Here is a 17,267-nt window from a genome sequence, read left to right as displayed (position 1 = left end):
AACTAAAACAAAGTGCTCATTTGGCCTTATATGAACGTTCTGTTAAGACTACTCTTCTTGGGGAATGTAATCCTCCACATCGTGCTTGATTGGATTACTTCTCTTACTATCGTATCATTTTATAAATAAATATAATTAATTTTGTATTTATCATAAAAGTTAAGTTTTTGGCAGCAACTCTTATGAGAAATCGTATGTGAGATGACTCTCAAAATCCTCACCGGCGTGATTAAAAAAAGAGTAGATATTTGCTAAATTCTTTTGTCGTTGAGCTTGGACCCCTCAAATAAGTCTGGAACGTTACCTCCTAATCATCAAGGTTGAGCCAACAGTCACATTCAACTGATTTACGTTCATGGTTCTTTGTTGGTCAGAGTCATAAATCGAAAGTTTACATATTAATCAATGCACAGTCCGAAGGCTAGTGTTTGCGGATCAAATCAAAAAGGGACTACGAATGTAGCAAATATGATATATTACGTGTATGATACTTGTCAGATTTTTTTTTTTTTTTTTTTTTGTACTTCAACTATGTTTTGGTTTGGGGGCAAAATGTGAATAAAGAAAAAGCGTAGCATCATTTTTTCGGGGTAAAATGTGCTGAATAAAAAAAGCATCTCATTATTCTATCATCTTGTTATGTTTTATCTAGACTATTGTGTACGAATTCAAGAATGTGATTAAAAGATTAAGGTGAAGTTATGTGTTAATAATAGCCAAATTATTTGAGGTAATGTTTGGGGACCAAAATAGTAGTAGTATGTATTAAACTAAATTTTGTGTTAAGATCATTTTTAAATATTCTAGGTTAAATAGTTGTAGAAAAACATATATACTAAATTTTATGTATTATAAACATAGTAACTAACAGTTTAACAGATATTGTAAATTAATAAGATTGAAGTTTTAATTTTTAATATGCATCTCTTATATTGCAAGAAACACGTAAATCATTGAGTTTTGAATACAATGGCCATCAATAGATCTATTATATTAGAGAAAATTATATAAAACTACCTTTTCTATACCCTTCTTTGCAAAAAACTACCTTTTGTAAATTTTTTTGCAAAAAACTACCTTATTTAAATTATTCTTTGCAAAAGACTACCTGTTAACCCTTTGTAAGTGTTTGACCGTTGAAAATAACGTTGACCATCACGTGCAAGTCACGTGATTTATTTTCCCTTTCATTCTTCATTCATTTCAGCGATTTCATTCGCAATTTTCTAAGTAAACGCTTTCTTCTTCTTCATCTGAGCGATTTCTTTTCTTCATCATCTCCTTGCGACATCTTGTTGGTCTGTAGTATCTTGTTGCGACATCTTCTTCATCATCTAACATTTAGAGGTATGTATTACTTCATCATCAGTGATGGGAACTTGTTCACTCTTCTCCCTTCTTCTGTGACTATTGACTTCAAGATTGCTTCGAGGACGTTGACGATAGTGTTTTTAATCATTCCGATGATTTTGATCTCTCTGATTTCGATGTTTTCTTCGATTGGGATCTCCAGAATTAAGTTGTACGAAAAATACTAAATCCAGCTCTATAGCTCTGTTCTGTACAGATTGAATGGACTAGAATAATTTTTTTTTTCGCAGATGAGATGAAAATGGAGGAGCAAAAGAAGGAAGGAAATAAGGATTTAATTTCCCTTCTGCTCAACACTCCTACAATTCTACTCCACCATTTGTATGATTTGAGCATTAATTAAGGTGTACCAATTGTTTGATGAAAGATCTAGCACTTTAAGGTGTACCAATTTGGATAATGATTCTGGTATATGGTTGCAATCCAAGATTAAATACTCCAAATTAGAACATTTGGATAACTCTTCTGAAATATCACCATCTAAATCATTATGACCCAAATCAAGCTCTCTCACTCTCTGGTGTCGACGATCGCAATGAACCCCAAACCACAGACAAACTCGGAGAGTGTGGTTCCACGAGTTTAGAACTTCAAAAGGGACATCAGTTATTTGGGATTTAAAATGGAGCAAAGCTAATTTATCTTACCTTGAACATTTTATGAATGAAGAAGAAGGAGAGAGGAAGATGATTGGGATTCAGGAGCAAACGGAGGGGTTTTCGACTAAAATGGCTGAAATGAAATAAGAAGGAAAGGGTTAACATATCACGTGACTTACACGTGATGGTCAACGTCAATTTAAACGGTCAAACACTAAGAAACCGTTAATAGGTAGTCTTTTGCAAAGAATAATTTAAATAAGGTAATTTTTTGCAAAAAAATTTACAAAAGGTAGTTTTTTGCAAATCAGGGTATAGAAAAGGTAGTTTTATATAATTTTCTCATTATATTATATGCTTTGTCCGATTCATTTAGTTTGTTATGTTCAGAGAATTTCATACAAGGTGAGAGAATAAAACATGGGTTTATAACTATATAAAGTTAAAATATATCAATATGAGATATTTAGATTCTTTATATAGAATTTTATTAAAGTTTTTACAATTTTTATGAAACGTTAACGCATTTTTAGATTTTGAAATTTGAATTATGTTTTGAAAATTAGGAAAAAGAAAATAGATCAAAAAAACATAAAGAATACTATTTGATAGAATTATTAAAACACTTATTTTTTCAACAATAAAGTTATAAAAATAAAATTCCTTAATTCTAAAAAGTGAAGAATATGATCAATATAATACAATAAACAAATTGGCTTATGACCCATCTCAAAGAGGACATTTCTTATATTAATATTTATAATTAATAATACACTCATCAACAAAAGAATGCTCACATCCTCCACTACAATGATTGATAGACACCTTTTGGTTGATCCCATTCACTTTTGAGACCTAATTTTCTTTTTTCAATCTCTCTTAACTTTTAATGAAATCTTTTTTGAAAAATATAATAATTCATTTCGAATATTATTTTTATAAAATAATTTTTTAATTTCACTTTGAAATTTTGACTAAGAAAGCACAATTAGAGTGCATACTAACAAATAATTTTGGTGGATCAAACTATTTATAAGATTTTGTTACATAATTCCTTGACATTTACTCAAACCATGACGGCAAGTCCTCTTGCAAACTTCGACTAATTAATTTGTCCATCTATCATGATGAGTAGTTGATGTATTGATGATTCTCAAAAGTGGATTTTGTATTACACATGTAATTAGTGGTCAATCAAAAATTTATATTTTTATTATTATAAAATAAATATATTTGACTTTTTTAAACAAATTTTGAAGGCGAAAAATAAAACTAAATACAACAAATTTGATTCGTTTTATTCATTTAGTTATTGTGTTGAAATAGTAATAACCATTTGTTGAAGATAAGAATCAGGTTGTGTCTCAATTGAGAAACAAATATCATTTTTTCAAAAAACTATTATATAAATCTGTTTGTTGAAGATAATTTTTCAAAAAATTATATGAATCTATTATATTATTAATGTTATCGGTTTCACCTAAAACTAATTAATATCAATAGGTGTTCTTTTAGCTTCAACAAGTTAAATAAAACTGACCTGATTTGTATTTTCAAATTTCTTGATGATGAAAAAAATATCATACTTTTGCTTTACTTTTTGAATAACAATTTTATATCGAAGTTACTCTTGTATTTTTAGTTTGAGGTTAAGGAAAAAAGTTGATTTTGACATAGAGTAAATAAAATAAAATTATGAGTATAATTATTTCTATTTCCAATTTAATTTATAGAGAATTTGAATAAATATATATGAACGAATAGTAAGCTGAAGAATCTTTTTTTTTTTTTTGATTTACAGCTAATGTTTGATCATCTCTTCTACTCGTCTCTATATATCTTTTCAACCTTTTCCTTGTTTACTTTAATTTGGATAACTTGGCCTACATTGTTCGACTTTGATGTTAACTTGCATTTAGGTATGAACCTAATGTTATAAACATTAACAAAAATAAGAAAGTTGCAATTGTAGTGTGGTATTATAGGTGGAATTATGTTTTTTATTAGGTAATTATAGATTTTAATGTAAGAAATATAAATAAATTTTAGGTTTTTATAGGGTATATAGGTAGAGTCATGTTTAAATATATTAATGAGACAAACTCAGTAAACATATTAAAATAGTATTTGTTAAAATATAATGGTTTAGAATTTTCATTATATTTTCTCAATAAATTATATTTCAACAGTTATTATAACTGCAAAATTTCCCTTAAAATATTAATTTCTACAACAATTAGATATAAATATATTTGACAACTATAATTGTGATTTATGAAGCTACCTAGCTACTTAAATAATTAATAATTATCGACACAACTACCTTGCACTGAAAAAACTTTTTAGTTTGTGTGTACTTATTTTATACTACCTCTTATTTAAGCTATTAGTCTCATTTGACTTTTGACACTATTCATTAATCTTTCTTAACTTGTATTTTATTCTTAATTTATAAGTTATAACATAGTCAAGTAGGATCTTGTTCGATTCGTTTCAATGCAAAGATCACTAATATGAACTTTTTGTAATTTTTAATTATGCACAATAAAAAAAATAATGATAAAATTATTGCACTGACAAATCTGTCCAGTCAAAAAGGACTATTATGCCGGTAAATAGGACTATTAAAACTATTTATTTTTAAAGTTTTTGTTGATGATAAATGTGAGAAAAAACAAAAAATATAAGTGATTGATAGATTTGTGTAAACCAAAAAGGTTTGTAGTTGGTAAAATATATTATCAACTTTTATAAAAAATAATAAATCATATTGGATATTGAAAATGAATAAATTTGCAAATCATGAAGATTAGATTGATGTTGCTAATAGTAAAACAACTTAAATGGTTCATAGTTAACTAAACAAGCTTTAGCATATACCAAAGGTGAAATAATATTTGCCAAAAAATGCCAAAAGGTCTATTAATTGGAGGGTCAAAATAATTACTCTAAATTCATTTAAAGTTTGTGGCCTACACACCATATTATCACGTGAGATGAACTATAGGCAAGTAGTATAATTTAGTTTTCTATTTATTGTTTTTGACCTTAGGGTAGCCCACCACTTAGCGATACTTAGCATTACCAAATAGAAGTAGTTGATCGTCTCATAAAAATTGTTATCAGAAGTGGGAGAATAAAAATATAAGTTAAATGTATCTATTATAATTGAGGAAAATGTGTGAGTATAATAAAAAATAAAATTAGACCAATTGATATGTAACGGACCAAAAAAAAAGTTTAGCAATTATATGATATAGAGGGTAAAAATTTACTATTTTATTGTTTAATACTCCCTCCGAACCAATTTAGATGTCCCATTTGCTTGGACACGATTATTAAGGATGGTGTGGAGTCCATTAAAAAGGGTAAGTAGTAAATGGTAAGTAATGAAGGGTAAGTAGTGAAGGGTAGTTGGGTAAGTAAGGTATATGGGGGTATATTTGTAATTACTTGTGTGAACTAAGGATATTTAGGTAAAAAAAGATTGACAAAAATAGAAATGGGACAACTAAAAAGACTTTGTCAAATAAGGAAATGGGACAACTAAATTGATTCTGAGGGAGTATTAATTATATATTAAATTATTGGTCGATTTTAAAGTGGATTTAAATTGAGTTTTGGTTTGAAAATCTACGTTCATACCTTTTATCATTTTTTTTTGACTCAAACCAGATTCACACCCATTAGAACTCAATAAATTGAAGTCAGACATTAAAATTAAAGTTAGACTCAATAGAGTTGGGTCCATAAACATTCTAAAGGCTACTATTCTCATTATCCATATGTTCCATGAAATTTACTTCACTTTTCTTTTTAATTTGTTCCATCAAATTTACCCATTTTTTATTTTTGATCATGATCCATATTTCTTTCTTTAATTCTCATTCACATAAATTTACCTTTTTATTTCATCTACACATTTCTCTCACTTTATTATACAATACCACTCTATCCACCACTTTTCTTAATTTTTTCACTAAATAAAAAGTTCTTTATTTACCGCAAAAGTATACATAGAGTCATGGAGGGAGTATAATCAAAGAAAATTAGTTTGAAAACTTTGGATAATACTCGAAGAAAATACTTTGAAAACTTTTGATAATGATCTTAAGTTTCTATAATCACATCTGATTTTTTTAAATTTCATTTTAAGTATAAGTGAATTACAAATTAATATTTACACTATTATTTAGAGATATTTTTAAAGCCTTTTACTTAGAAGTTAAAAAAAATATGTAATAGTGGTAGACTAGTAGTAAATTGAGCTAAAAAAACAATTTCAAAAGTTTCATCAACAAACAAATTGACAAAAAAAAAAGAGTAGCCCACATTACATAATAGAGCACCTCATTATCAATCCCTCAAAGACAAAGTGGGGCTTATAAAAACCATTCACATTCACACCCAACAAAAATCAACAAGGAAAAAAAGTGAAATTCCCAAACACTGGGGTTGATGAAACAAAGAATAATCAATTCGTAAATGATAAAAGATGAATAGCAAAAACCCAAAAAGAAATTAAAAAAAATAAATTAAGGGGGGACATGTTTGACACTGCACAATATTGATGATACTATTGTCCCTTATGCCTTTGTCCTTATTGTGTACTGTTCCTTATTGATAGCAAAATGTCTTTAACTTTCTCCTAATTATTTATTGCAACCTATTACATTTATTCAAAACAAACTATTACATTTATTCAAAATAAACCCGATAATCTGATAATTAGTCAATCTTATAATCAAACTTAATCTAATTCGACTTTAATAATGTATTATTTTTTTGGTTTCACTATACTTGTTATATTTGACTTTTTGCGCAATCTAATGTGTTAAAAAATTACAAAACTATGCATATATAAGAATTATAAAAAATTAATAATATGAACGATGAATAATGTAGATAATCGTAATATAGTGAGTATTTCAGAATGGAAGAACTATAATTATGTAAAAATCAAAATGAAAATAAAAGTCGTTTTTAAACCGATCCAAAATATCTAAACCGTAATCCATCAGATGGCTCAGGCCCTATACCACCCACTTACAATTTGTGGACTAATTTATTTGTATAAATTCTCACTCACTCCCTCTCTACATCTACACCTGCCCACCTCCCTTAGAAGAAGGAACTATCCCATTTAGATTCTCTTTTAGGCTGCTGTTGCTACCCTGCCACTCTTTTTCTACTGATTTTCTTTGTCTTTCCTTCTCTTAATTTTTCACCTAAACCTCTCATCTTTGCTGAAAAAAAGAAAGAAATAATGTATGCAGATACTGAATTGATGTATCCATATTTCCAGATTTTCTCTCAAGAAGTTCAGCCATTAGAAGAGCTTTGTTGTTACTCTCAAGAACCCACTTCATCATTGGTATAATTTAACTTCTACTTTTCCTAAATATTTAATCTTTTTTGAATTTCTTGTGATGGATAATGCTTAATTGTGTCAATTTCTTTTAAAAACTAATAAAAGTTTTCATTTTCTGGATTTTGGGTATTTAGTGATGAAATGGGTATGTGGGTTTTTGTTACTCAAGAACCCACCTCATCATTGGTATAATCAACCTCTATTTTCCTTTGATCTTTTTTCTATTTCATGTTTTGGGTAGTCCTTAATTTTGTCAATTTGTGCTATGAACTTGTAAAAGTTTTCATTTTTTTGGATTTTGGGTATATTTATAATGGTGAAATGGGTAAGTGGATTTTGGTTAGTGAATTAGTGATCAATTTGGTTGTTTTAGTTCACAAGCTTGAATCTTTTTTATTTTTCAATGATGAATGATTTGATGGCCAACTTCAATTTTGAATGGTGAAATGGGTTTGTGGGTTTTTATTTAGAGTGATGAATTTGGTAGTTTTAGAGTGATCAAGCTTGAATCTTTTTTGTGTTTTTAATGATAATTGATTTTGATGGCTAACTTCAACTTTGCTCCCATTTTGTAAACTTTTATATTTTTTGTGTGTTTAACTCACATTTCTTATAAAATTGAACTTCATTAAGGAAGTGTGCTTTGTCATTTTAGGTTATTTGTTGCAAACTGGCTTGTCATTTGATTGATGCATGTTGTCTGATTAGATGTTCTATTGTTATAATTGTATTTTGCTGATATAATCTGATTTGATAGCTTGCTCTTAGTCTATGTTATTCGAACTCTTCATTTTACTTCACGAACCCGTGTTCAATCCTTGATGTTTTTGTTCATTAGTATGACACTTAAGACACTTTACTTTAGACATAAAATTGAATATTGAGACATATCCGACACTTGGATCCATACCGGTATCTGACATAGTACTTGAGTCCAATTAACATAGCTCTTAGTATATATGTTAAATTTGGACTTGAGGGGAGCGGGAGCTCTTTAATGTTGCTGAAAAAAATATTAGGAGAGTATATAGTGGTTTCAAAGTCATAGCTAGCGTGTGCTTTATTCTCTTTTCCATTAAAGGGTTTCCTTAGAATTTCTTTTCCATTCCACTATAACAAAGACAAGACTCAATAAGACTTAATGTGATAAGTGAAAGACTTCTTTAATTTATGTACTTCTATAAGCTTTGTTTTTGTGAGAAAGCTAATTTAGGAAAAGTGGATTTTAGCTAAGGAATCCTTTTTTGAAGTTAAATTTGATCTTTTCTCTCGCATTTTGGATTTCAATGTGGGAGCTTTTTAACCTAAATGTTGCAAAATCAGTGGGCCGGAGGAGTTGAAAATAGGAGCGGAGCAAAAATTGAAAAATTCTTAAAAGGCCCTGTATAATTTCCAAACCTATGATATTTTTCTAACAATTTTTTATATATAAACACTTAACATATAATCCTTCCTATTCACCACAAGTATCCCATTTGTGTTATGCACTCTATCTAATGCACCCATTTAATGCTTAATATCTCTAATTGTGCATAATTAAAAATTATGAAAAGTTGATATGAATAATCGTTGCATTGAGACGAATCAGACAAGATCTCACTTGACTATGTTTTAACTTATACATTAATAATAAAATACAATTTAAGAGTTAGAGATGAATAGTGTTCAAAAAGCAAATGGGACACTTGTGGTGAATAGGAGTACTATGTAATTTAATATTAAGGCCCCTAAATTTTTAGAGCCCTGTGAAGTCGAATATGTTGAACATGCTCAAAACTTCCCCTGGTAGAAAAGTTGGGATTTTTGGTTAAAGTATCATTCTTCATTTGTTTATGTGGATATCTTGTTTATCGCTATTTGGGTCTATATGTTGTTGAAACAAGCTGTAACTTTATTAAAGATGTGAATTGGTAAATTGTAGAAACTTTTATCAAGAAGCTAAAGCTAAAAGTTTGGGGCTTATGCCTGGAAGTGGATATGTAGACAATTGTATTTAGACGAAGTATATATGGTATCCCCTTTTCGGTTCATATGATTGACCGATAGCTTAGTTAATGCCTAGATCTCTCAGTATATAACTTCGAATTGAAGTAACGTCATAGCCTTAGATCATGCATTACCCGAGCTTGTTCTTTTATAACTTTAGCTCTTGCTTTATCTATCATCGATTATAAGCGGAATCTAGTTGTATACATGTCATGGTAAGTTAATTATGTGATCGTGCACAATAACTTACTTTATCTATCTGGATAGTTAGCCTTGTTCCCGAGTCTTTTATCTTCATTTACATGTCTTCATCTTATCGAGCTGATAAGGATATGGTTATCCCCGACTATCTTCCATCCCTCACCAGATTTTGAGTGGGATATACCGGGTATGATGATGGGTACCGGATAGATAACCTGGTTGAACATCCGTACTAACTTAGCGTACATAACTTACGTATGTCCAAGTAAGATGGGTTACAACTGATTAGTGACTAACTTTATATTAATATAGTTAACAAGTATTTATTTTCAAGTTTTATAACATTGTATGATTTGCCATGTAATCAATAAGAAACCCATAAGATTATTCCATTTTCCATAACCTGATACTTGGAATTTTCCTACTCTTTTATAATATTGTATGATTTGCGACCTTGTAAATAACTAAATATTTGATTGAGGACATATGTACTAAACTCTGCCAAAACATTTATATTGTGTTCTTGAGATTCTTCTAGAATGAGAAGTATCACTATATGCTTTTTAGACAAACGGGTGATCTTATCGTACTAATATGATCATGATTTTGTTGATTAGGAAACTTTTCTGGCCGATATGGACTTATGGTAATCCAAGAATTATTGAGAGATTCTGCGATTATACTGTTATCCGATAAATTTCATTTGTGTCAATTTTTTGTCGATTCAGGACAGCATCATCACAACCGCTACAATCTCGGACTATGACTTGGGAGGTGAAGGAGACCTTTTCAAAGCACCGGAGCCGATAATTGAAGAATCCGTTGGGAGCGTCAATCCCATGGAAGACGCTATTGTGATGATATCATGTGTGGATGATGTCATATCAACTTCGGGCCTCAAAGTAGGTGACATGGAAGCACTGCAAAGTGAGCAGCTCCTGTGTGATGTTTTCGATGGATGTCAGCACGAGTTATTGGAGAAAACATCGGTGGAATCAACTGTTTCTGATTCCGTAGACATTAAACTCCCTCTCATCATGACAAACGAACTTCAAACCAGAGAAAACAAACCACTTCCTGATTTGCCGTTTTCAAAAACTGGTAGCTCCGGGTCGTTAAACTCGATGGAATGGATGAGTGGTGCTGCGGCCAGGCCGAGTTTCTTAGATTTTTCTGAAATGGATTTCGGAGCTGCTTATGGGATGAGGAGGGCGTATAGTGAAGGCGACATAAAGGTTAGGATGCGATGTCTTATTATCATCGTCTTGATTTGCTTCCCGTAATTTCGTGTAGCTGTGTTCGAGATATTGCACAATTTGTTGAATCATACTTGAAATGCATATTTTTTTGTACGCCCGTTTAGTTATGTGTTTTGGCATGCTTACTCTGAATATCCTTTGATTGCGTATGAACTCTGGCCGTGTTAGTGCAAAGAAATTCTGTTTGGTGAATCTTCATTTGCTGAGAAATGTTTAGATGTTTTTTACCATTTTCACAGGATGGGGCTAGGTCATTGATTCTCGGTTTTTGTGACAGACTCTCGTTAATGGTAATAGAAGCCTCATCCATTCAACTCTCCAGCGGCCACTAATTGGCAATTGTCCGTCTGAAGAACGCCTGCAACAGCTTTCCAGATACAGAAACAAGAAATCTAGGAGGAACTTCGGCCGGAAAATCAAGGTAAATATTTCCGGAATTAAGACTTGACATTTTTTTGCTGCAAGTTACTCCGATTTGGACACTTGTGTCAAACCTGAATGTGTCTGAAATGACTTACTTGGCAATTTAAGAACATTTTTCATGTCTTTGGCTCAAAATAATGTGTAAAGCGTTCAAAGTCCAAACCCATGCTTAAATGTATCTAATCGGTGTTTGAGGTGAAATGAAGAGTTTGAGTAACGTATTTGTAATAATCTTTATTTCAAGATATGTTACTCGGACTCTTCATTGTGCTTCACGTACCCGTGTCTCGTGTCTGATCTTTGGTGCTTGGACATTGGTATGGCACTTGGAAACTTCATTTCAGGCATAAAGTTGAAAATTTAGACGTATTCAACACTTGGACACATACAAGTATCCGACATTAGTACCCGAGTCCAATAACATAGGTTTCAAGTATTTCCGGCAAGCTTAAGATTTGAGTACTACGTTTGAGGATGCATCGATAATTCATCTTATATTCCATATCGTCTTCAGTATGCCTGCAGGAAGGCTCTAGCTGATAGTCAGCCAAGAATCCGCGGTAGATTTGCGAAGACTGAAGACACCGATAGTTGCAAGAAGCAATGAGTATATCAACGACCGATCCCACAAACAAACAAGGAAAAACATAGATAGACTTGGATGATAACGACGTAGAATTAATAGCGAGTCTATATAAGGCATAGCATTCGTGGATTACATGATGCACCATATATAAGTGTTCGCCGAATACTATATAGCACCTAATAAGTTGGAAGAGACTACTAATCTCTAAAGAAAAAGTACTTGGTAATTTGTTGTAGTAATAAGTTATAAGTTTCTTTCTAGAAGTAGTATTAATTAGTAACTGCTTAGCTTAGAAATGTATATAGTTAATGAAATAAGGTTTAAGATGCTACTACTATGTTTTGGAGCATGTATGTAGGTTGTAGTGAAATGAATATGTCTGATGTTACTGTAAACTGTGTGCACAGGTTCTTTTTGTTGCTGTTTGGTTAGTTCTATTTTGTTGTAAATGTTGAAGCCTAAAACATATGTTTGTAATTATGTGTTCATATGCTCACCTCGTTGACATCTTAATTTACGGGTTTGTTTGGCAAATGATGATTGGTTGAAGTTATTAGTACTTAGTAGTTTGACAAACTAAAAGTATTTGATGGAGCGGATTGTTTAGGTGGTTGTTATGAAGATTTTTGGTAAAAAAAATAGTTGGCTTTGGTCTGTTTATTAGAGAAGTGTGTCAAAATGCCAAAGAAACAATTACTTTTAGCTTTTAGGCTTTGATTTAAATAACAATTTTCAGTCGGTTTAAAAATCATTTATCAAGTACTATTTATTGTTTCATTAAGAATCCATCAATCAATAATCAATAAAATATATTAATGAAGAAACGACTTAAGACACATGTCATGCTATCATTAAAAATTTTTTCGTCTTTTTTCTATTAGTGAAAAAGAAACTTTTGATATTTGGGAATAATTAACTCATTAAAACATGTAATATTTGTAAATTGACAATGACTATATGTGATGATTTATTGAAATATTATATTTCCTTATATAAAAAAAGGAAAATATATGTAAATTGATGTGCTTGTTGATTAGTGATAAACTTGATTAGTGTTGATGCTATGATGCATGGTACGATTATGAGTATTAACCAAATGAACTTACTTAAGTGTTAAGATTACCGAATTGTATAAGTAGCTGTAACGTACTTCTATCAGGATTGAGAATGGTATCTTAATGACTTAAAAGTCTGGAGCAGAAAAAGAATATGGTAAAAGTACACGGTGATGTCAATCAATTATAAGTTCGTACTTAAATTATTATTTTGTAAATGTAGCGTATAATTTTCGTATTTTGAGCTGGATAGGAAGTTATGCTCGGCGTTAAGCGCTGACCGATTCAATCGGCTGTCATCCGTATCATGGATGACAACATTTTGAAGGATTTAGTTCAGGTTCCGATCCAGGCCGCAACAATTACTATTTATCGAGAACTTAGCTGCTTTTTGTATCTTTATTGATGACTTGATGATGTATTATTTTTTCCATTTTTAGCAAACAATATTTCTTATCAGATGTAATATTTACTTTTGTTTTAAACAGTTTCAGTTTTTATGATTTAATGTTTTTAACAGTTCGGCATTTTGAGACTTTCGCAATATTCTTGTATTAAACATTATTATTAAATGTTAATTATGTATTGAGATTGTCGCTCTTGTTACACAGTGTGATACCCCGGATTTAGCATGAAAAAGGATTGATAGACTACTCATATCAACAAGGTGCATCTTCTTTTCATGGGAGCCCATTTGTTAAGAACTCCACAGTTAAGCGTGTTTGGTGTGGAGCAATCTTAGGATGGGTGACCTCCTGGGAAGTTTTCATGGGGCGCGCACTAGTGAGGCCAAAGTGTCCTGGAAAGACTTGTGTTGGTTTGTGGGGCTAGTCTACAATCTCCATGAGTAGTCACCAGCGGTTCGAGGGGCCGGGGTGTTACAGGTGCATCTTTGCCACGATATATATTTTTACCCGTGACAAAAATATTGGGTATGATTGTGATAATGTCTTAAAACCTATTTTTCCCGTAACATAATTTGTGACACAAGTGACGATTTATTATAGTGCATTAAAATTATGTTGATATGATTAAAAGGAAGAAACCTTAAGTGGTAGACAATATCCAAAATGAAAATAATGCTTAATATTTAGTAGAAGAGACTACCAAAAATAAAAATGTAAGACCATCTCAAAAAAAAAAGTTAAACTTATGGAATGAGAGGGAGTTAATGAAATCTATAGTCACAACAACTCACAAGCTTAAAAATGTAAACCATTGCCATAATAGGAAAATTTTGAGTTTTTTTAGAGGGTTTTATGTGTATATGTTGTTCCACAACTACAAAAGTACTTGTATTATCTTTGAATTAATTACTGATGATGATGTATTTTAAAGGAAATGTTATTTTTAATAGCAAACTAAATGACACAAAAAGAGTATCTACAAACTAAGTTGAAACAACATAGAATAAATGATTAATCAGGTGACCTTGATAAAAAAGACCCATGAATATTAGTACAACATATAGTTTATCAAAATTAGTACTCATTTTGTAGCAATTTTGTCTTCAAATATTAGTAGTTAGTCCCTTTGTCTTTTTGATCTTGCATTTGAAGACCGAAGACTAAAGACTCAAAACATTCTCACATATTTAAATTTTAAGATGCGAACTTAAAGAAATATAAAGAGTACATTGAGTAAATTCTTTCATTGCTGAAATAATTAACTTGGAAGAAGCTTTTATTCAAATATTAAATAACTAGTACGCATTTCTTTCTTTTAAGTCATTCTACTCATTTTGCCTTAATTTTCGTTTTGTCATATTTTTATATTTAATTCTCTTTTTATATGATTCATATAATTCTATATATCTCTTCGTCTAATGTACACTCCTACATTTTTCTTTAAAAGAGTCTCATTTGCACAATAATCCAAAAACCGATTATACTAACAATCAACAATCACAGTTTGAAAATGAGTAAATAACAGTTACAGATTACAGTGGTGAGTTCATCCTTCAAGGCAGCACTAACTATTCCAAAATGAAGTATATCAATGTACAGAGCCACATATTTTTACGTCCCATTAAATTTATCACATTATTTAATATACAATATTTTTATTTTTAAATATGACTTCACTACTCTTATCCTCTATATTCACGCTCATATTTTAAATATCTTACTATTTTAACTTACCAGTTTTTTTAATATTCTGGTCAAAATTAAATGCGGGTAATGGCTAAGGGAGGAGTAATGGCTTATTGTCCTACTACTTCTCAACCCCCACCTGCTTAAAAACTGTAACATCCAAGGACAGATCTATGCTCAGTCAATGTTGTCAACTGACAACATTCAACTTATACATACAACCATACATTTAGAGATACTAATATATAAATTAGTTAAGTTCATATATGTTTTGACATGTGACAATATTGTTGGTATAAGCACATTTTTATATTATTCTTTGATTTATATCATTTGATTTTTTTGTAGATCCTTCACTGGTAACACAGTGACAGGAAATGCGAAGATGGTCAATACACCCATCTTTACGTCGTGGAATATTAAACCTCATAAAACTCGCCTATTTGTATCTTTGTCTCCGAATCCAATTCACCTGAGTAAAATTGAATTATCATGCTCTACATAATATACATCCTCAAACCTAAGTAAATGATACACATTAGCTATTAGCCTATTATGGGCCAAGCCTAAAGTTCGAGAAAGACCAACATGAAATGCAATTTTCCACATTTATAATAGAAATTTCTAAGTTTTAGTGGCAAAAAAGATACCCTTTTCCTTTTGATACACTTTTCTTTTTTTGTCCCTAACCTTCTTCCTCATCTTCTACCCTTTTTCCTCTCAAATTCCTGCCTTCTTCTCTCTCTTATGTACTATCACCTTAAAACATAAACTTGCCTAATTCAATTAACCCATCAGCCATTCCAATTTCCAATATTTTTCCATCATTTAAAACCCAAAGAGAAATATAAGAAAAAGAAATTGAAAAAATTATAGGCTGACTCAATAGTTGAAGGTTTTTCTTTCTACATTTATATATTGTAATACAGATTCGAATTTCATGACTTATAAAATTATTTCTTTCTTTTCTATAGATATTATCTTCACCTGAAAAAAAAAAAAAAGTGAAATTGGTCAAATATTTCAGAACTTTGTGATAAGTTAAGTTAAAGTCTTTAGACTTTTCCTGCTAAACTAATCTCATTCAACCATTGTCACCGTCCTTGAGCCACACTTGTGAAATTTATCTGTTAAGTGTAAATATAACTTAAAATCTTATCAGAAAAAAAGCGATACTTTCTTTAAAAGAAATACAACTTAATTCTCATCGTGCTATTATAAGTCATGAATTTTGTTATAATAAATGAATCAACGTAGAAAACTGAAAGAAGTCCTTACAATGAAACAAAAACGAAAATCATATCAAGAAATCCCAAAAAAAAATATTATAAGAAAAATAAAAATTAAGAAAATAAAAAAAGGAGTAATAAAAAAATCTCAATCACTTTTTATTAATATCAATAAATGATACACCATGTTGAGTGTTGGTGTCTGTCACTCTAATATTACCAAAAGTCCAAAACTTTGTTGTAAACACGCCATTGAAAAAGCTTATAAAACCATCTTATTTTGATCCCATATTTATTTTCTATTGTACCAAAAACACTAGGAGCTTAGGGGTACGTTGATATGGATAGCATCCAATCTTGATGAGGTCAATTTGAAATTATTTTATAATTAAACTCGTTTAATTAATATTTTTCACCTTATAAAAATCAAATCAAGATAAATTCCAACCAAGCTAATAACTTGGAAATTGGAATAGAATTTGAATATCCTACTTAAATCAAATCAAATTTAAATCGTTTAAATTTAACTTGCTCGATTAACAATCTTTCAGCATTTTAACGCAAAATTAAAAAAACACTAAAAAATCTACAAAAATTGAAAAATATATTAATATTCTATTTTTATTTGACCCAAAAAGTATATATATCATCAAAATTTTGTTATTTTCATTTGTAAACAAACTTCTTGCCCAAAACCATGAAATACCCAACAATATAAAACTTCAATTTCCACCATCAACATACTAAAATTCATAATATTTTATCAAATTCCATCATATTATAACAAAACAAACCATGAAATCAACTTAACTAATCACTAAACTCTTCCACCATTGTTCAATATATTCATGGCAGCCATGAAAAGACCAACCTCTAAAACATTTTAAGAAGAACATAAATTAAAATTACATTCTAGAATTATTTTCTTAAACAAAAACCTTAAAAATTCAAACTTACAATAACTTTCATAAACTACAAAACAACCTAGGACAATGCTAAGTGTTACAAGAACATTGATTTTTTTTTATTTTTTATTTTTACTTATTTCCAATGTTATTGGAAACAAAATTAATTTAAATATTTCCGAATAATCA

At 30.1% G+C, this 17,267-nt stretch overlaps 1 protein-coding gene across 2 annotated transcripts; it reads left to right on the top strand.

Moving 5' to 3' along the window:
• The first annotated feature begins 7,056 nt into the window (after positions 1-7,056).
• On the top strand, positions 7,057-12,330 carry LOC130806250 (zinc finger protein CONSTANS-LIKE 9-like). 2 transcript variants are annotated; one of them, XM_057671258.1, is made up of 4 exons: positions 7,058-7,344; positions 10,257-10,763; positions 11,065-11,208; positions 11,725-12,330. In XM_057671258.1, the coding sequence occupies exons 1-4, from the start codon at positions 7,237-7,239 to the stop codon at positions 11,815-11,817; spliced, it is 852 nt and encodes a 283-aa protein (XP_057527241.1). In that variant the 5' UTR covers positions 7,058-7,236; the 3' UTR covers positions 11,818-12,330. The 2 variants fall into 2 exon arrangements, with proteins under 2 accessions (XP_057527242.1, XP_057527241.1); XM_057671259.1 differs by lacking the exon at positions 11,725-12,330 and having other exon boundaries at positions 7,057-7,344; positions 11,027-11,208.
• Positions 12,331-17,267: the final 4,937 nt, after the last annotated feature.

Source organism: Amaranthus tricolor, chromosome 2 (assembly GCF_026212465.1).
Source record: "Amaranthus tricolor cultivar Red isolate AtriRed21 chromosome 2, ASM2621246v1, whole genome shotgun sequence".
Classification (NCBI taxonomy): Eukaryota; Viridiplantae; Streptophyta; class Magnoliopsida; order Caryophyllales; family Amaranthaceae; genus Amaranthus; species Amaranthus tricolor.
The sequence above is the reverse complement of the archived record's forward strand: the minus strand, read 5'-3'. Positions and strand labels throughout refer to the sequence as shown.